At 25.1% G+C, this 20,368-nt stretch overlaps 2 protein-coding genes across 3 annotated transcripts; both read left to right on the top strand.

Moving 5' to 3' along the window:
• The first annotated feature begins 1,123 nt into the window (after nucleotides 1-1,123).
• LOC114129554 (catenin alpha) lies at nucleotides 1,124-12,103 on the top strand. 2 transcript variants are annotated; one of them, XM_027994325.2, is made up of 18 exons: nucleotides 1,124-1,573; nucleotides 1,648-1,837; nucleotides 4,744-4,910; nucleotides 5,005-5,214; nucleotides 5,282-5,467; nucleotides 6,481-6,684; nucleotides 6,789-6,818; nucleotides 8,223-8,338; nucleotides 8,407-8,524; nucleotides 8,586-8,835; nucleotides 8,901-9,101; nucleotides 9,210-9,361; nucleotides 9,429-9,498; nucleotides 10,343-10,407; nucleotides 10,512-10,693; nucleotides 10,806-11,046; nucleotides 11,122-11,244; nucleotides 11,307-12,103. In XM_027994325.2, exons 1-18 carry the CDS (start codon nucleotides 1,472-1,474, stop codon nucleotides 11,463-11,465), a joined length of 2,766 nt encoding a protein of 921 aa, XP_027850126.1. In that variant the 5' UTR covers nucleotides 1,124-1,471; the 3' UTR covers nucleotides 11,466-12,103. The 2 variants fall into 2 exon arrangements, with proteins under 2 accessions (XP_027850126.1, XP_027850127.1); XM_027994326.2 differs by lacking the exon at nucleotides 6,789-6,818 and having other exon boundaries at nucleotides 1,125-1,573.
• A 1,571-nt stretch (nucleotides 12,104-13,674) lies between these two features.
• LOC114129557 (peptidyl-prolyl cis-trans isomerase FKBP8) lies at nucleotides 13,675-19,160 on the top strand. Its single transcript, XM_027994330.2, has 5 exons — nucleotides 13,675-14,373; nucleotides 14,433-14,641; nucleotides 16,261-16,369; nucleotides 17,994-18,374; nucleotides 18,771-19,160. The coding sequence occupies exons 1-5, from the start codon at nucleotides 13,984-13,986 to the stop codon at nucleotides 18,873-18,875; spliced, it is 1,194 nt and encodes a 397-aa protein (XP_027850131.1). The 5' UTR covers nucleotides 13,675-13,983; the 3' UTR covers nucleotides 18,876-19,160.
• The last annotated feature ends 1,208 nt before the right edge of the window (nucleotides 19,161-20,368 follow it).

The raw sequence follows: 20,368 nt of genomic DNA, 5'->3' as shown, positions 1-20,368 counted from the left end.
GTTATTACATATATATATTTGCATATTTTGGTTTTTTAATACATAAATTCGTGCCTTAATAACTTACTATATTCTACACACGCTTTCATAAACGATTCAAATCTCATTCTAACCTTGTCATAAAAAACCTTTCCATTCTTACATTCTTATAGTCTTATATAATCCTAATCATATGTTAAAAATAAAGTGGTGTCGAGACCTTTTGCAAAATTTTAGTATCTAACCGGCTCTTATATATACATATACTATATTACATGAAAAATAATCAATTAGCTAAGATTCACTAATATGGGTGGCTACTTAAATAATACATTTCATGTATATATTACTCTTGTAGTCTTATCCACGGTCTTAGAAGTTAGAAGATAATTTATCTAAGATACATCTTCTAAGACCGTGCTCTTAACTTATTGTGCTAATTTGTAAATATTGTTTATGTAAAATTATCAAAAAAAAAAAAAAAACAAATACATAAATAATAGTAATAAGATATATGAAAATAAAATAACATATATTTTTCCATTTTATTAAAAGTAAATTAAAAAAAAAATACAATAATTCCTCACCAAAACAGTAAGTTAATCACACAAATCCATTAATATCTAGCTTAGGTAGTGAATTCATACCAAATAATAATCGCTAACCCGTCAATTAAATATCGAGATCTCCAAACCTAATAACCTAACTTGTCCTAATTAAATAAAAAACAAATTCTCCCATTTTTTAATGGAAATAATATTATGTTCACTGAAATACAAAAAATCCAAAGCCAAAAAAATAGATAATAAAATATAGATAAATATATTTTTTGAATTTAAAAGAGAAATCCCGCCTATTCAGGAATGTCTTTGAACGTATATAATCAAAATGGACGGCCACGATGAATCATAATGACTCACCGTAAAAACACTGTAAAAAAGGTAAATACAAAAATTAATCGAGAGGTATATCAATAACGATAACAGTTTTAACGGAACTGCGCAGTGCGCAACACCACTTTTTCTCATATTTTATTCTTGTTAGGAGGCCATGTTAGGTTTCCAAGCGACCAATGAGAGTTGATGAACTGGTGTTATGGTTGGGCGTAGTAATAGTTGTACGAGAGGCATGCGTATCAATTAGTTACTGACATACCTATCTATTATGTCATAAGCTTGACTGAACATTTGATTATTCTTTATTTCTTTGTATTATAATTTTTTGATATTGTTATATATTATTTTCCTAATCTTTGAAATGTTTGAATGTTGTCACAATTCACATTTCACAATACTATGGTAGGATTTTTATTCGATGATATCATCGTTTCGTATTCAGTTTTCTGTGTAGTGTATGGTGTTATTCAGTATTTGTCATAGGTCGGGTGTTGTCTACACATTAATACATTATATGCGTACACTCATTTGAAAGTTACAAACAGTTTATAAATCTCTTGACATTTATACTGGGACAGAGAAATAAATTAAGCAACATGACTGATCAGTTCGGTCCCATTACTCTAAAATGGGATCCCAAAAATCTAGAGATACGAACCATGTCTGTAGAAAAAACATTGGAACCATTAGTTTTACAAGTAAGTGCAGACATACAGTTATATCAAAAAAACTATTTAATGAACAAAAATTCTAACATTGAAAATTGCTATAGGTGACTACTTTAGTGAATACCAAAGGTACATCACGAAAGAAAAAAGGACGTTCAAAAAGAGCTCATGTTCTAGTTGCAGCTGTCGAAAAAGCTACAGAAAATTTTATTGAAGTTGGAGAACAAATTGCTTTCGAAAATCCTGATATAAAACAAGAAATGTTAGCTGCAGTTGAAGAAGTTCGAAAAACTGGTAATTTCATAAAAAAAATATTTAAAATTCTTTAAAATCTGCTTTAATCAGTATTTAATAGTTTATTATTATTAAGTAACTTTGTACCATAATTAAATCATAACAGACTACTTTAATATATGTTATATACCTGTATAGAAAAACATTTTTATACTAATAATAACTTAAATATTGAAGAATAAAACTATTGTACAAACATAAATATTATGAAAAATCAATCCTGGATAAAATTGCATTAGTTAAAAATACCATTAAACTTAAAATTTGATGTATTTGAGTATCTCCATAACAATTTAAATAATTATCGTCTATGCTTTATACAGTTTGTAATCTTTAATTAAAAACAGTCTATGACTGTAAATTTCAAATAAATTTGAATTCTGTTTTTTGCTGCTTTACAAACTTTGTTATACACTATTTTTATGACATTTAATTTTGGGCATGTGTATAACAATATTTTTTTTAAACGCAACCCCTCTATATTTGGGGTAATTATTTTTATATTTATGTTTTCATGAAGTGTTAAAAAACTGACAAGCTCTGGATATTTTAATGTTTTATATTTTTTTTTTACATTATTGAATTATTTATCAGTTTGATGACTTAAACAATTTATTTTTAAACTTCATTCTAGTATTATTTTCAATATCTACTTTTGGGAAGGACAATCCTCTTCCCCTACTGAAATTTACTTTTTTTTATACAATTTGTCTCCTTTAGTGATAGAAAAAAAACAAAATTAATTTTTATAATTCAAAATTATATTCATTAATTTTATAAATTGTTCAAACTGCTCTCCATTGTAATTTAGACATGCTTCTCCTACCTAATTCTATATTTATTGCAGTTGAGATTTGTTCTTTAGTAAGTTGAATACACACCTCAATTGTTTTTTCGTTCAAATGCATAAGGTTAGTAGGTGAGTCAACATAGATGATAGTTTTTAGATATCTCCAAAAAAAGTAATCTATTAGCACAAGATCCAAGGTTCAAGGTTACCATTTCATTATCCCATTAATTCCTCTCCAACAATTACCAAAGTTTTAATATCAATAATTCTTCACCACAACTGCATTATGTACTGAAGTTCCATTTTTTTGTAAAATCAAATTGTTTCTTATTACAAAAGGAATATTGTTTAACATGATCAGTAGCTCATTTATTAAAAATTCTAGATATTGTCTTCCATTTAATGTGCCATTGTAAAAATAAGATCATTACAATTTACATCCAATCAAACCACATCAAACATTTGTTTCCTAGACAGATTGGTTATTTGTTTCAAAAATTCAATGGAATTTTGATTGTCCTAATAACAATTATATTGTTTATTTATAATTTCATTGTTGGTAAATTTGGACTAATTTGTCCATAATATATAATTTTAAATAATAATAATCTTATAATTAAATTGCCAACTAAGTAATAAACATTATTCTACATTTATCATCACCTTGGCATAAATGTTGAGTTAAATTAAGTCTGTATGAATGAAATTTATGTTTTTTTTTTTTTTAATTTTATGAACAACAATATTCAAGCTGACATGATGCATACTAACCCTGGGATTTGCTCTTATGTATGTTGGCATCTACCTAGTTACATTGATTTATTTCAAATCAAAACTACGAAGAAAACCTATACCTATAATTTATTCATTATTTTAAAATATCTAATAATAGAAATAAAATTGATGTTGTAAAATTCAAAATTATTTACAAATCTAATAAAATTAGTGAGTAATTCAAAAATGTCAAAAAAATTATATAAAACAAATAATAGCCATAACTTAACTTTTTTTTGACATTAGCAATTACTTTGACCGTTGACATTCATGTAAGATAAGAGTACAAATAATTACCCTCAAAAAGTTAAGAGTTGCCATTTAATAAATGCAACATGCACATGCACAAAATTAAATGCCATAGAAATAGTTTAATTAGCTTAATAAATACATAACAAAGTTTGTTTAACATCCAAAAAAACCGGATTCAAATATTTTTAATAGTTAGTCATAGATTGTTTTCAATTAAAGATTACATACTATATTATATAATATTTAAACTTAATGTGAGAAAAATAACCAAAAATAAAATAGATGAAATTTACTATTACTTTCTAAATTATAATATTGCAATAAATGTAAAAAAAAAATTTTAAAAGTTTTAAAAAGTATTAATTATTAGCTTATTATAGTTTCTGTGGTATTGAGACTTATTGGTCCGGAGACTTTTTGATCATTCACTTAATTTTTTTTTTTATTAATTTTCATTTTATGGAGTTTATGGTTTTTATCTCTTCTAACCCAATGACCAACTTGAGGTGATGTTGCATAGCAAGTCGAGGGATATTTTTGTTTTGTTTGTCCCAGTGAAGCGAGCAGATGGCCAACGTTAGAACCACTGTAAAAAAATCCAAATTTTGCTCTGGACCCTCTCATTTAAAATGTCTCCATGAAAAAAACGGATCAAAATGTCACCTTACCAATATCTGTAGCTTGTGTATTTTGTTATTTAATGTGATAATTGATAAATAAACTAATAAAATAATTATTTAATAGATATTGGTAGAATATTTCAATTTTAAATCATACGTAATACTTGCAATATAAATCAGCTATAAATGCTTTTCTCAGACCTTATTTTTTATCTTGACATTTTCATACTATCACTAACATAAATAAATAATTCTATTAATGCAATAAAAATCTTATAAATTATATATTTTAGTTCTTGCTTAAAACCCATTTAGGCAAATAAAATTAAACTGTTTTTTTTTGCATTATATTAATTGAAAAGTGAGTAGATGTTTGTGTAGCATGCTTTAATAAACATTGTAAATTTTAATATTATACAAAGTTATGTATGGAAAAGTTTTTGTGGCTTCATCTTTATTATTTTATATAGGTGATGCCATGAGTATTGCTGCAAGAGAGTTTGCTGAAGATCCTTGTGCTTCAGCTAAACGTAGCAATATGGTAAGAGCAGCAAGAAATCTTTTGTCAGCCGTAACACGCCTACTTATACTTGCAGATATGGTTGATGTACATTTATTATTGAAGTCTTTAAGAGTTGTAAGTAATAAGTATTATTAATTTTTATTAATTAATTGACATAATATTTTATTAAGTAACTTATTCAATTAAAAGATAAAAATATATATTTTAGGTTGAAGATGATTTGGAAAAAGTTAAAAATGCTTCAAGTCAAGCAGAACTTCTTGACAATATTAAAGTTTTTGGTAGAAGTGCTAGTGAACTTATGAGTCAAGCTGCAAAACGTCAACAAGAATTAAAGGACCCTCAATTACGTGATGATCTTGCTGCTGCTCGCGCTATTTTAAAAAAACATTCAACAATGCTGTTAACTGCTTCTAAAGTAAAATTTTAGTAATCTAAAAACTAACTAATATTAAGTTTAAAAATAATGTTAATTTACTCTCAAGGTTTATGTAAGACATCCAGAACTTGCTGCAGCTAAAGCTAATCGCGATTTTGTATTGAAACAAGTTTGTGAAGCTGTAAACACTATAAGTGATGTTGCCCAAGGTCGATCTGCAGCAATGAACGATAATGGGAATCAGATTTATGATGGACCTGGTGAACTGGCTGCTGCACTTGACGATTTTGATGTAATTATGTTTTATTTCATTTATTGTAACTCTGAACTCAGAGGAAATTTAGGGTATATAGGTGATTACTGATTACAAATGGATATTCTTAGGTACTCTACTTTTTGTTGATTGAACCGATTAAACTAACAAGTTGATAACAGATCTTATTTTCTTAATCAGTTCATTTGAGAATAACTTTCACTCAATTTTAAATTTAAGTTAACCACCCCCCCCCCCCTCAAAAAAATTTATCTTAAGACCTTAAAATTTTAGAAATTTAAAATATTTATCATATAAAATTAAAATTAAGAATTTAATGAAAAAAGCGTTTCATTTTAAAATAAAATAAATTTGAATCTATTTTCAGAAGTCTTATTTAATATATAGTTTAATGATGAGACAATAATTAAATAATTTTTAAATGTATTTTCACATAACAATGATAGACATGTATGTGCCTAAGTTATACATTAAGGTAAATGTGCAAATATCAATTATTATTTATTATAAATTATAGGTTTTAATTCATTGGTATACCAATGATATATTTTTTGCACTTATTTAATAATATATAAATAATAAACTTTGTGTTCTTAAATTGTAAACTTTTATTTGCGTACCACTTAAGTGTATTATTAATGAGCCAGGTACCACTCATGACTAAAAATAGAACAATCCAAATTGTACAATTAAATACTTTACTTTTTAGTTAAAAATATACATTTATTTTAAATAATAAGGTAGTATAATTCTACAATGTAATTGTTTTTATTTATTAGTTTTTAAAATAAGATGAATTAAATAACAAATTTTCAATGAGATTAGAATCAAATATTTGTTTTTAATTTTCCGTTCTATCACCATGCGGCCTTACGCGTACCACAGTTTGAGAACCGCTACTTTAAACTACCTCAAATTTACACAGAACAAATTTGATTGAATTTTTTTAATTTACTTCTAACCAGTATTTACCTTACACATACTACATTAACTTTGATGATAAAAATATCTTTTCATGTTTTGTATTTTAGGAAAGAATGGTTATGGATCCTCTTGTTTATAATGAAGTGCGTACTCGTCCTTCTTTAGAAGAACGACTTGAAAGTATTATTAGTGGAGCTGCATTAATGGCTGATTCTTCATGTACTCGAGATGAACGTAGAGAAAGAATTGTTGCAGAGTGTAATGCTGTACGCCAAGCATTGCAGGATTTGCTTTCTGAATATATGTCTAATGTAAGTCTTTTTCGATAAAGTAATCAATATAAAATTTGTTTTTTAAATATTATATTTAACTTATATTCCATTAAGAATTATTATTTTTATGTTGGTGTTTGCAGCAATTGCAACTCCAAAGGGTCGGAAAAAGGGTATGGTTTATGGTTTTTGTAAAAAACAAAATTGTTCTTCCTTGCACTTAACACTAAACTTTTAGAAATAGACTAAAAAATATATCAGTTTTGTGTACCCTTTTTAATCACCGTTGTGTAATTTTTTTTAAACAAAATTTGACACTTAAATCACTAATCTTTGTTTTCTTAGTTGGTATGTATTTAATGATTTTCTTATAACTTAAAATTCTTTTTTCAGTTTTTAACAAACTTAAATTTATTTGAATGCACGACTACCTAATCTCTTTTTTTTTAATGAGTCGAATAGAGTTTAATTTATTATTATTCTGTTTAATAAACTAATAAGCATTTTATAAATTTAATATTGATCTTATGGTCTCTTAATTACAATTAAGTAGTCTATGATTGGTCTATTAAACTTTTATATTTTTTTTAAGGAATTCGGCAAATTCAATATTTAAAATAGACTTATTTTCTGATGTTAAGTACATATTATACATACATTTAATAATTATCTTAAAATTCAATTAACCAAGTTAATTGTGTTAAACATTATTTGAGCATTTTCCTTATGGCACAATAGCAATGTTTCTATAAGATACGGTTTATTTCGGCATTTTAAAATTCATAATTTAAGGATTTTAAAATGACAATAATTAATAATAGTACAGTCTTACAGTATAATTTAATAACCTTAAATTATTGACTAGTTTTATATTATGTGATCAGTGAGATTAACTACCATTACAAATTTAAGACTTTTTAATGGTGTTTAAATATATTTAATAATTGTATATATAAAATAAAAAATTCAATAAAGTTAGTTTTAAATAATGATAAATTAAATTAACTAAATTAACCGTTTTTATATAATATTATATCTGTTTAAATGATATACATGCGTATTAATATATCTTAGTATATACAGTAATACAGTATCAGTTATATTTTTAAATGACTTTAAAATTAAAGACTAAATATTATTATATACATATAGTTTCAAAACAATTTATGTAAGGATTTAGTATTATTTAATTCTTTGTATTCCTATCAATTCTATTTTATTTTCAAATATCTATTGTATATCTAACAATTGTAATTAATTTTTAAGTACAAATTTAAAACAATAACCACACCTGTGTTACCTTCATGGTTCAATTTCATTTTAATATGTACGTAATTGTGTCTGTAGTTACTATACTATTTGATATACTTTAGTTCTGTTAATACTTAATCTTATACATTGTGTTTAACTGTCGTTCTATTACAATGTCACCAATAACGTTCAATTGTTTTTTTCAATTTTGCATGAATAAAAAAATAACAGTAAGGCATGCCATTTGAATAATTTAAAATAAATACTACATTTTTAAATTTTTATATGAATTATTTATTTTATACTTAAAACATTCTTGTTAATAGATGAGTGTAAAAGAAACTAGTGAAGGATTGGAACGTGCTATTGATCACATGTGTCGTAAGACTAGAGATTTGAGACGACAATTACGTAAAGCTGTTGTAGATCATGTTTCTGATAGGTAAAATAAATTCAAAGAAAATATATTTTAAATTTAGTTAATTTATCTTTTATTCTTTTAAATTACAGTTTTCTAGAAACAAGTGTTCCATTACTTGTTTTAATTGAAGCAGCACATTCAGGTGATGAAAAAGAAGTTGAAGAATGTGCTCTTGTGTTTACTGAACATGCAAATAAACTTGTTGAAGTAAGTTAATTTTGCTAAAGCTGTAATGTTAATTATTTAATTTTGATGATTTTGTTATCAGGTTGCTAATCTTGCGTGTAGCATGTCGAACAATGAAGATGGCGTAAAAATGGTTCGAACAGCTGCTGCACAAATAGAGAATTTATGTCCTCAAGTAATAAATGCAGCAAGAGTTCTTGCTGTTCGGCCACGTTCTAAATTGGCACTTGACAATATGGATGTTTTTAGAGATGCGTGGCAAGCACAAGTCCGGCTATTGACTGAAGCTGTTGATGATATAACAACTATTGATGACTTTTTAGCCGTTTCAGGTATAGAATTACTCTTATTAATTAGATTTTTAAGTTTGTATTAATATTTCATTATTCAATTTTAGAAAGTCATATTTTGGAAGATGTGAACAAATGTGTGCTTGCACTTCAAGAAGGATCAGCTGACCCATTAGACAGAACTGCTGGAGCAATTAGAGGCCGTTCAGCTAGAGTTTGTAACGTAGTAGCAGCTGAAATGGATAATTATGAACCGGGTATTTATACTGAACGTGTATTAGAAGCAATTAAAGTATTACGTGATCAAGGTAAATATAAAGCTACAATTAATTAATTTCATAACAATAAAAGATAAATAATGAATATATTATATTATTATGAATATTTAATGAATAATTTTATTTTTTTCAATTTAGTTATGCCCAACTTTGCTCAACGCGTTGAGTTAGCTGTTGATGCTTTATCAACTAATCCTCCTAAAGAAGTAGATGAAAATGATTTTATTGATGCTTCTAGACTTGTTTATGATGGTGTAAGAGAGATTCGTCGAGCAGTTCTTATGAACAGGGTATACACTTTATTATATTTTTTTATTTACCAAATAACATGAATGATTAATGATTTGAATATTACAGACTGATGAAGAATTAGATCCTGAAGATATAGAGTTTGATGAACACTATACAGTTGAGACACGGAGTAGATGTAAGTGTTATAACTAGAGCTCAGATTTTAGACTACAATAAATAACAAAAAAACATGACTAAAAATTAACTTAAACTAGACATAAAATTAAATAAAAAAAGGTTGAGAAATTAATTTAAATTAAAAAAGATTAACGTATTTAGCTAAACTTTTAGTTGTGAAACTAGCTATTATCATACAATGTTTTTCATGTTTTTATACATTTAAAACGAATGCTCTTCATGAACTGAAGTTATCAGTGCATATTTCATTGTAAGTTGTTTTGTTTAAATCAAACCCATGATAATCAATATAATATGGTTATCATCATATGTTATTAATTCTTGTTATTGTTTCCAAACTGATCAATGATAACATTTTGTTTAATACATTCAATAATCGTACAGAATGAAAACAATAATAATCTAATAACCGTCTAGTCCATATTCTGTATTTGTAATATATTGAGAACTATTTCTTCTATCATATATGACTAAAAGCATATTTTTACATTTCTTTATGATACATTTTTATTATTTTAACATAATAAACATATTACATTGCTACAACTCAAATAATTGAAAAAAAATAATATTTTATTTAAAATCAGAATGACATGAAAATGTATGCATAAAATTTGTATTTCATAAATAAAAAAAAAAAACACATAAACCTAAGAATCTTATTCGTAGTTACTATTATAACCAACATAAATACACTAATTAGAAAATTAAGTTAGCAATTGGAATTAAAATTAATTCTTAAGATCCATTTTTAAAATTATGTTTTGGGTGTCATTATAAAATATGCTTTGATCTTCTTTTTTCAATTTAAGTATTTATAAACATAAAATATTTTTTTGTAGCAAGTGCTCATACTGGAGAACCTTTGGATGAGTATCCAGATATTAGTGGAATTACTACTGCACGTGTATGTATTGACAATATTTATTATTCATTGTTTAACTCTAATATTTTAAAATATATTTCGTGTAATTTTTTGATTTATTCAATTTTATTACTGATGTATTATAGGAAGCTATGAGAAAAATGACAGAAGAAGATAAACAAAAAATTGCTCAACAAGTTGAATTCTTTAGGAGTGAAAAGCTGAAGTTTGATCGTGAGGTAGCTAAGTGGGATGATACAGGAAATGATATTATTGTTCTTGCCAAACACATGTGTATGATCATGATGGAAATGACGGATTTCACCCGGTATATAATTGAAAATATCTTATTTTATTATTTATTATTTATTAGTAATGTTAAATTTACTACATAACTTTGATTTTCTTAACTTACAAATTTTATTTTTCAATTTGTTAAGCGGCCGTGGACCATTAAAAACTACTATGGATGTTATTAATGCAGCTAAGAAAATTTCAGAAGCTGGAACAAAATTAGATAAACTTACTAGACAAATAGCTGACCAATGTCCAGAATCATCAACCAAAAAAGATTTGTTAGCTTACTTACAACGTATTGCTTTATATTGCCATCAGCTTAATATCACTTCTAAAGTTAAAGCTGATGTACAAAATATAAGTGGTGAACTTATTGTTTCTGGGGTATGTTTTTATTTTAGTGTATATTTGTATTTATATATGTCTAATGCATTATTTTTACACAAATCTAATATTTAGTTGGATAGTGCCACATCCTTAATTCAAGCAGCAAAAAATTTAATGAATGCTGTTGTATTAACTGTGAAGTCTTCATATGTAGCCAGTACCAAATACCCTAGACAAGGAGCAGATCTTCAAAAAGTAATTATTTTATTTTATAAATGAGACAAAATAGTTAATTTTTCATGTTGTTTATTTTCTAGCTTGTTGTTTGGAAAATGAAAGCTCCTGAAAAGAAACCACTTGTAAGACCAGAAAAACCCGAAGAAGTTAGAGCTAAAGTAAGAAAAGGTTCTCAAAAGAAAGTACAAAATCCAATAAAGGCTTTAAGTGAATTTCAAAGTCCTACTGAATCTGTTTAAATTGTATAATTACTATTTTATATTTAGACATATAGAAAATACTGATTTCAGATATAAGTATATTTACTTGTACATTAATCAATAAAAGTAAATGCCAAATAATATTAGGTTAATTAAAATAAACTTTTAATATTGTTTTTATACTACTGAAATATTTATTTAAATTTATTATTTTATATTTATGGTTTTGTGACTAAGATCAACGAATATACTTGGTATATTTGCTGGAAAAAATCTTGAATGTCCCAAATAAATGATTTTTACTACAAGTATTATAATCTACGAACAATCAATATATTATCTTAATTGCTATTTAGTTTGTTATTAATTATTATAATTATTATATTATAACTAACTTATATGTATTTTTAAATTTAGTTTCTTATTTACCAAATAGTAGGGTAATATATCCTACATTATGATTTATACCGTCCTAGAAATTAATTTTTTAGCATTAATATTAAGTTAATATAAAAAAAATAATAATAATTAGTATTAACTGTCTTCAGTATAGTATAAAATTTTTGTTTCGTAATTTATCTGTAGATTTTGAATAATAAGCTAAATGCTTGGCACATTTTTGATATGTTTTATTAAATTGTTTTTAATACAAAAATAAATAAATCTACCAACTATTATTTATATATTTGTTATTGCAAACACTCCAGACCTCTTTAAATGTTAATTGTTGACTCCTTTTAATAATATTTATCTTTAAGTTTATTCCTATAAACTCTATGACAAACCAGTTATAACTACCAAGCTTAGAAATTATTTTTCCAACAAAGGAGCTTTCAAGTTTTTTATTTATCTGTAATCACATTGGAGTAGATGAATTACATACTTAATTATACATACATAATAATAAAACAAAAAGTAAATTACTTTGTATAATTTAATTTTTAAATTTTATTTAAGTGAATTTGTTTATCTAATAAAATGTTCAAAATGTCCTCCGCTATTTTCTAAACATTTTTCCAGTCGTTGAGTTATTTATCTATAACATATTATGTATCATGTATTCATGTATTTTTTTAAGTACCTATTCATGAAAAAAATCACTTAATACAAGTGTACCATGTTTTTAAAAAAATTGAATTATTTTCAATTTTTAAAAATCTGTTGGCCTGTACCTCGGTCAATTTTAAGTTTAGGACTTATGTCAATGGATCAAAATGTCTTAAAAAAATGAACTATCCATATCTGGTGTCAAAAATAAGGGTTTCTATTCAAAAAAATGTAATTTGAATTGCGCATGCGCGAACCAAAGGAATTAAAAATTTGAAATTTTCCCAAAATGTGCACTTCGGAACCATCTATCTGTCCCAGCAAACCGTTTTTCAATCTAAGGCCATTGAACTCAGATATTTAGTAGTACATATAAAATGGGACACACTGTATATATTTTATATTATGGCATAAATTATTAAATATTAATTTAAAAAAATAAAATAATTTTTATTATTATTATTATTATCAATTTAGTTCTATGCTAGAGGTTTCAAATATTTTTCTAACACAATGCCAATAATTATACGCTTTTTGTTTCTTGCGTAGTTGCGTGCTATTAAAGCATTCACATGATAAAATAAATAACTATTAATAATTATTTTGTCATGACATTTAATAAATCGTTGTATCCTTTTTTCACGTGCCACGGATATGCCATTCTTAGCTAATGCAAAAAGTATATTAAAGCTTTTTTAGAACAAAACACATCACGTTTCCAATGTTAGGTTACAGATTTTAATCTTTAATCACATATTATAAATAAATTTATAAATGTATAATATGAAAATGTATAATAATTTAAAATATATTTTCGGATAATTTGTGCTATAATGGTTAAGTTATACTAGTTAATAGTTAGGTACCATAGAAAAATAAGATTATTGAGTAATACCATACTAACTACCGTGCTAACTACTAAGATACACTTATCTATGAGTAGTATCATATTCATAAACCTATTAACAAATAGTTATTAATTAATAGTAGTTAATAAGTCTATGAGAAGTTCAATAATTATTCATGAACAACGGCAAGCCTGCATATGGCCTGTTCATGGCTAAATAAAAAAAAAATTAAAATTAAATGAATATTTAGCCATGGGCTTGATGACATGAACTTATTTTCACCGTGATATTGTGATAATGAGTTTTGTTATCAGTATTTTTTTCCGAAAACTCAAATGAAATAGTCATATTCTGTGTAGTTACTAGTTACCTATCACTGGCTACTGCTCGTGTATACTTTAAATATCATAAAATATTAATTACCTAAATAATATCAATACTCAGTAATTATTAATTAATATATATTATTTCACGTAATATATCTTGTAATTTGTTCTAATTGTTAATTATTTTATTTAATTAATTATTCATTCAGACTGTAAATAATTCAATTCATTTTTTGACTGTCATATTTCATGCTGTATGCCCGTGTGTTATAGTTGATCAACGGTGTTGAGTATTAAATTTGTTTTTCCGAACACTATCCAAATAATTAAATATAAATGGAAGGCATGGAATCAAATCTAGGGCAGAATATTAACATTTCACCAAATATGACTTCTAAAGTTTCCGATTTTATAAATGCTGAACAAGGCAGTTTGCCGGAATCGTTGATTAATTCTAGTGATATATTATCGGATGGTGAACAAAATAAAGAAGCTCTTCTTTCTCAACCAACAAATGAAGACGAATTTAAAGAACTTAAAGAACAAACTTATCAAGATATTTTAGGTTCTGGAGATTTAATGAAAAAAATCATAAGTCCAGGTAATGTTGATGAACGACCAATGAAAGGTGAACAGATTGTGATAAATTTAGTTGGTCGACTTGAAAATAGTGATGATATATTTGAAAAAGAAGAAAATTTTGAAATCACTCTTGGTGACTGCGAGGTAATATTGTATTTAAAAATTCACAATCAATATTTTTAAATGATCTGTATTTTATTTAGGTAATTCAAGGTGTTGATTTAGCTTTAAGCTTAATGAATGTTGGTGAAATAGCTGAGTTAAAAATAGCATCACGATTTGGTTATGGTGAAAAGGGATTGAGTCCAAAGGTTCCAGGTGGAGCTCGATTAGATTATACTGTACAACTATTATCTGTAAAACCAGAAATACTTCCAGATGACCTTACTCCAATTGAAAGGCTTAACATTGGGTTTGTACTTTTTTTATCTAATTATTATTGAATTTAACTATTCAATAATTAACATTAATGTGTACAAAGTGTGTATGTAGATTGTGGATATTTAGTTGGTCATACGTTAAGAATTTACGATTGAATATGGACTAAAAATATTAGATTCTATAATAAGATATATATTTGAAAATCTAGGTTTATATTGTATTTCTAAATTTAAATTTATATTTTCTTATTATAAACACTTATTTTTTATAGTTTATTAATAAGACCACATGATTAACATCTAATTAGACAAAAAGACAACCTTGCTCACTATTTATAAAAATAAAAATATTAATTTACTTATTAAACTATGAAGCTATGAAGTCCTTAATCTAAGGACTTCATTGTCTAATAGATTCATTTACATTTTTTTTTTGATAAATAGTGGGCAAGATTGTCTTTTTGTCTAATTAGATCTTTAGTCATGTGGTCTTATTAATAAAGATCAATAAATCATAAAAATAAGTGTTTTTAATAAGAATATATAAATTAAAATTTAGAAATACTAAATATTCATGCTCGATAAAACATCAATATAAAAAAATATGGATAAAAACATTAAATCTACAATGATATAATAAAGAATATTAAAATTATTAAAAACTTAAAATAAAAATAGAATGGATGAATAATTTAAATAAAATAATTGATGTACCTATTTGTATTGGTTTCCTTTTATTGTTGATTAAATCAAAAAAATTAAATTATCATTAATCAATTAAGATTTTATTATTAAGAATTTTTAAAATAGACAATATTCAATGTAAAGTATCAAGTAAAACCTAATACCTAAAAATACCAACATGCATTAACATTTAACATGCTTTAATAAAATATAAATATGCTTTGAAAGAAAAATGGATTGAAATATGCAAATATATGCTATATAAAAATGATGCTTTCATATTCTATAGGTCACAAAACAAATTTCTATTCACTTTGCAACTTCTATTATTAAAGAAAAAAATGCACAAATCCATGAACACATTAATGATAACATTTATTTTTTGAGTAGTTTTCATATATCTATAAAATAACTATGATACAACTTCAATATATTATAGTCCTTAAAGTTTCATTATTAAAATAAATACTGTTTAAAATTATTCTAAAATTGACCATTTTATATTTTCATTTAATATATAGAAAACTATTAACTCTTTGATTATGGGTTAAATAAATAACAAAAAAAAAGTACTAAATGTGTGACTAGTTATCACGTCTTATGAGTTATGACATACCCAAAAATTATAAGGATTGTAAAAAGACTTTAAATTTTAGGCTGGTATCACACTTGCAGAATATCCACGACGGACGTTCCACGACTGAATAATCGCGACATGTAGCAATTTTATTTTTGTCTGATAGTATTTAAATGTATGAATTTAGATTTTGCGAAAATTCCGCTGCAGATATTCTGCAAGTGTGACACTAGCCTTAGATTAGTCATTATGCAATGATAAAATTAGATTAGATTTATTATATTTCATCTAGTTATATCGCTGACACAAGGGTTATGGTACTATATTAACATCTATTCATTTATTGTTTTTCATTTAATATACTTTTTAAGTTAAATTTGTTTTTTATAGGCTCAAAAAAAAAGATAAAGGAAACTGGTGGTATGCACGTAATGAAAATACTATGGCTTTACACGTTTATCGAAAAGCACTTCAATATTTTGGCGGACCAGGAGATAAAGTATGATTATATAATATTATTAATTTAGAAATAACTATGAAGCTAACTGATGTCAGTTATCATGTATCACAATATTTTAACTACATTATTTTTATACATTTAAAAAAAATGTATTTATATTATTCATAATTATTTAATCCAATATTTTTTTTTCTGAAACAATAAAAATTATTGAACATTTTTTAAATAGTTTCAGTTATACAATATCAGATCTTAACTTGTTTTAAATTCCATTCACTAATATTCAATTTTCAAAACATAATTTTTTTAGAATTAATAAAACAAAAACTTAAATAAAATGTGTTTTTAATGTTTAGTTGACCATCTTAAAATTATTGTGTAGTGTGTATTGTATAGTATTTTTTTTATTACTTTTATGGTTAAATATTTTAATTGATTGCCTTAAAAGCTGATAAAATAATGGAATATTATGTTACAAATTAAACAAATGTTATAAAAACTGATTAGTACAGTAAGAAGTCAATAGGGAACTATATAATTTGTTTCAATGCCTAGTATAACTAAAAATTGAAGTGTGTGGTTTCAAAACCAGCCATAACCAATTTTTGAAAAATTTTAAGAACTACAAAAAACCATAAAAACCTTAAAATTTTACTCTATTATTTTGTAATAAATATGAAATCATAGGTTTGGAATGCATACTTACTGTGTATGAATAGGTGTTTTACAGTGCTGGTAATGGACCAGAACGTACGGTTAACGTTTCGGTTTATAATATAAACTTTGCATCCATTCTGGTTGGTTAAAATTAAAATTCAAGAGTTCTGTTTTGTAAAAATCGACAGTATCACAATTTAGAAGATAAAAATTATTTATGTCTTACTTTAGACCAACTTTATTTGATTTCAATTTATTAACAACTAATAAAACTATTTAATATTCTGTAATATCTAAGACAATATGGCATTTTTGTCACGAAAAAAAAAAATGTTTGATTATGGCTGGTTTTGAAATAAATATCGCCAAATGGGTGATTATGATACCAACCACAATTTTCCATGGTCAGCTTAGCCCAGTTATAGTCTTATTTTATGTTCAATATTTTTACAGCACTTGTAATAGGTTGTGACCAATTAGAAAATTCAAAATAACTAGTTTTCATAAAAATGTGCTTTTAGCTAGTTTTGAAACTACACTCTTCAAATAATTTAAACTAGAAGTATCAGAATGCATAGATCTAATGTGACATGTTTTGGAAACTAAGAGTCGATATTAAGAACAGCAATTGAACAAAATTAAAGTTAGATCACTAACTACCACTCCCCCCTCTACACACACAAACAAAAAAATGTACATAATATAATTTCAAAATAGTATATAAATGAATCATCACATATTTATAAACTATGTATAATATATTTTATGAAATCAATCAGTTGATGGAATGAAAACAATCTGTATAATACTAATCACTTTGAGAGAAACGACTAATTCAATTATAATATTTATTATTCTTTATTATTTACCTCAAATATAGTTGGTTGATTGTAAAATTGTAGACATTTATGATTAAGTTTTGTGTATGTATAATATACAAAATATTTATTTGTACATAAAAACCAAAAATCACAGAATAATTAGATTATTCTTTAATTTTTTTTAGATTGATTCAGATTCAGAACAAAATGATATTCTGTGTGAACGTGTCAAGACATTAAACAACATGGCAGCTGTCCATATGTCTATGAATAGTTTAGATTTAGCTTTAAGTACATTGGATAATGTGCTCGCTGTTGAACCTCATAATGAAAAAGCAATTATGCGTAAGGGTAAAGTACTAGCATTAAAAGGACAAAATGTAGCAGCTGCTCGTGAGCTTGAAAAAGCATTGCAAATAAATCCAAATAATAAAACTGTTCAAAACATACTTAGCAATGTTAAAGCAGCATTAGTCAAAGAGAGAGTGCAAGAAAGAGAATTATATAAGAAAATGTTGGGACATAAAGATGATAATGAAAAATCAGCAAAAGACGAAAAAAATACGGTATAATATTACATAACATTTAAATTTTATTTTTCAATAAGCTACCCAATATTATATATAAGTATCCTTAGAAAATATAATTGTAGCCGTACACAGACATTTTAGTTGACAGTTGAATAGTAAAAATATTTATATTCTAGACTTCTCCTTAAACCAATTTACTTCATATTTACATATTTTAGAAATTAGAAGAAATAATAATTTGCATACATAGTACTCAAAAGTCTATTCCATATTTCCATGTCCACATTTATGAAAACAACTGTATATTTTATTATTAGTTTAAACTTAACTTTGTTTTTTGGGAATAAATATTTTATTATATTAATGTATTAAATTTATCATTAGATGTAGAAATTAGTTGAATTACTAAATTGGATTTGTATCTTGTTTTAGAGCACAACGTTTATAATCAGTGGGCTTGTTGCTGGATTAGCAGTAATTTGTGGATACTGTTACCTTAACAACAACTTTCCTTTCAGCAAATTTAGTACTTTATAGTTTATTTAGGGTATATTCATTATGTCTTACATTCAACAATTAAAACATTCTATACTGTTAATTGTGATTCTATTTGACTACAAATATCTTCAAATTTAATTTAAAACAATATTTTGTAAGACAAAAATTTGTGGCCAGTTAAATTAAGTTATATAATTTTATTGTTTTTATGCATTTTTAATTTAAATTTTGTTCCGTGTTCATTATTATATTATTTTGGTACTTTTGGTATTGTTGTTTTTGTACATATTTATTAATAGATAATTAAAATATGATTTTACTGTATTGAATAATTTATTTGAAAAAAAAAATTAATACCTGTTCAACTAGGCTGTTTAAGGTAAGAAAAAAAGTCTGATGATCATATTCAGTATACCTTTTTTCTAACTAGAGTATTTTGTTTTTACTCAAAATTTAATAGTTTTGAATTTAAACTGAACTAATTTTTATAATTATAAATTTAAGCAATATTTTTCAAATAGATTAGTCTAGTCTATAATAATTAATAATTTAAGTATATATGATCACCTCTTTAAAATCTGGTGCAAAATTATTATAAGAATATTGAATTGATATGCTAGTATGAAACCTTAGCAGAGATTGGACTCACTATGATTACTGTTTATTATGTTAATATCAAGTAATGTTTTTTTAATTTATTTATTTAAGGATACCCTAAATCATGTTCACTTTTGATTAATTTAATTTTTAGTGATTGTGTTTATGCAACTCGGCATAATTTAAAATATATATATATATGACAGGCATATAAGTTCATAGACCTATTAACTTATAGGTCTATGTATAAGTTTAACTCCAAAACCTTAGAATATAACTATTATTTTAAACCAAGGTTGCCTATAGGATAATTCTCAAGGGAGGGACAAAATTTTAATTTATCAATCCATTTATAAATAGGAATGGCTATATATATATTATATACATATATAATTATGTATATATCTGTGATCATAAATAAAATATTATGGTGGTGTACAGTGTACACATACATAATATACATATCATATCTATGGCAATACACAATATTTTAAGAATTTATAATTATCCATAGAATAAAAACAAAAAATCATGTTGTTATTCATAGTTGATAACCTGATTTTTCATAAAAAAAATTATAGATTATCTTATATTACATTAAATTTTCAAATTTTATCAAAATATGTTAGAATTCTCAACATTTTCCAGGGAGAGACATATCCCTCCCTTTCTCTCCCCCCAATATGAGCGCCCTTGTTTTAAACTTAGAGTTAAGTCTATGCATAATGCATAGATTTATAATAAGAATTAATCAAGTTTATAGGTCTATTATTTTATAATTATTGAAATTTTAAAAACTATTTTCAACAAAAAATATTACAATTAACACATTTTAAAGTTTTCAATAATTATAATAACATAAATAGCATGTTAAGAAATCACACATTGAGCAAGGGTGACACCTATTTAAATGGATATTCAGTCTATACCAATTA

This window comes from Aphis gossypii, chromosome 2, assembly GCF_020184175.1.
Source record: "Aphis gossypii isolate Hap1 chromosome 2, ASM2018417v2, whole genome shotgun sequence".
Lineage (NCBI taxonomy): Eukaryota > Metazoa > Arthropoda > Insecta > Hemiptera > Aphididae > Aphis > Aphis gossypii.
The sequence above is the reverse complement of the archived record's forward strand: the minus strand, read 5'-3'. Positions and strand labels throughout refer to the sequence as shown.

Excerpts from the sequence above, each read along its gene's own strand:
- LOC114129554 (XM_027994325.2), top strand. The coding sequence starts at position 1,472 with ATGACTGATCAGTTCGGTCCCATTACTCTAAAATGGGATCCCAAAAAT. Across the intron at positions 1,838-4,743 it reads TGAAGAAGTTCGAAAAACTG|GTGATGCCATGAGTATTGCT; the intron begins GTAATTTCATAA and ends TATTTTATATAG. Across the intron at positions 11,245-11,306 it reads AAGGAGCAGATCTTCAAAAA|CTTGTTGTTTGGAAAATGAA; the intron begins GTAATTATTTTA and ends TTTATTTTCTAG.
- LOC114129557 (XM_027994330.2), top strand. The coding sequence starts at position 13,984 with ATGGAAGGCATGGAATCAAATCTAGGGCAGAATATTAACATTTCACCA. Across the intron at positions 16,370-17,993 it reads TTGGCGGACCAGGAGATAAA|ATTGATTCAGATTCAGAACA; the intron begins GTATGATTATAT and ends AATTTTTTTTAG. Across the intron at positions 18,375-18,770 it reads CAAAAGACGAAAAAAATACG|AGCACAACGTTTATAATCAG; the intron begins GTATAATATTAC and ends ATCTTGTTTTAG.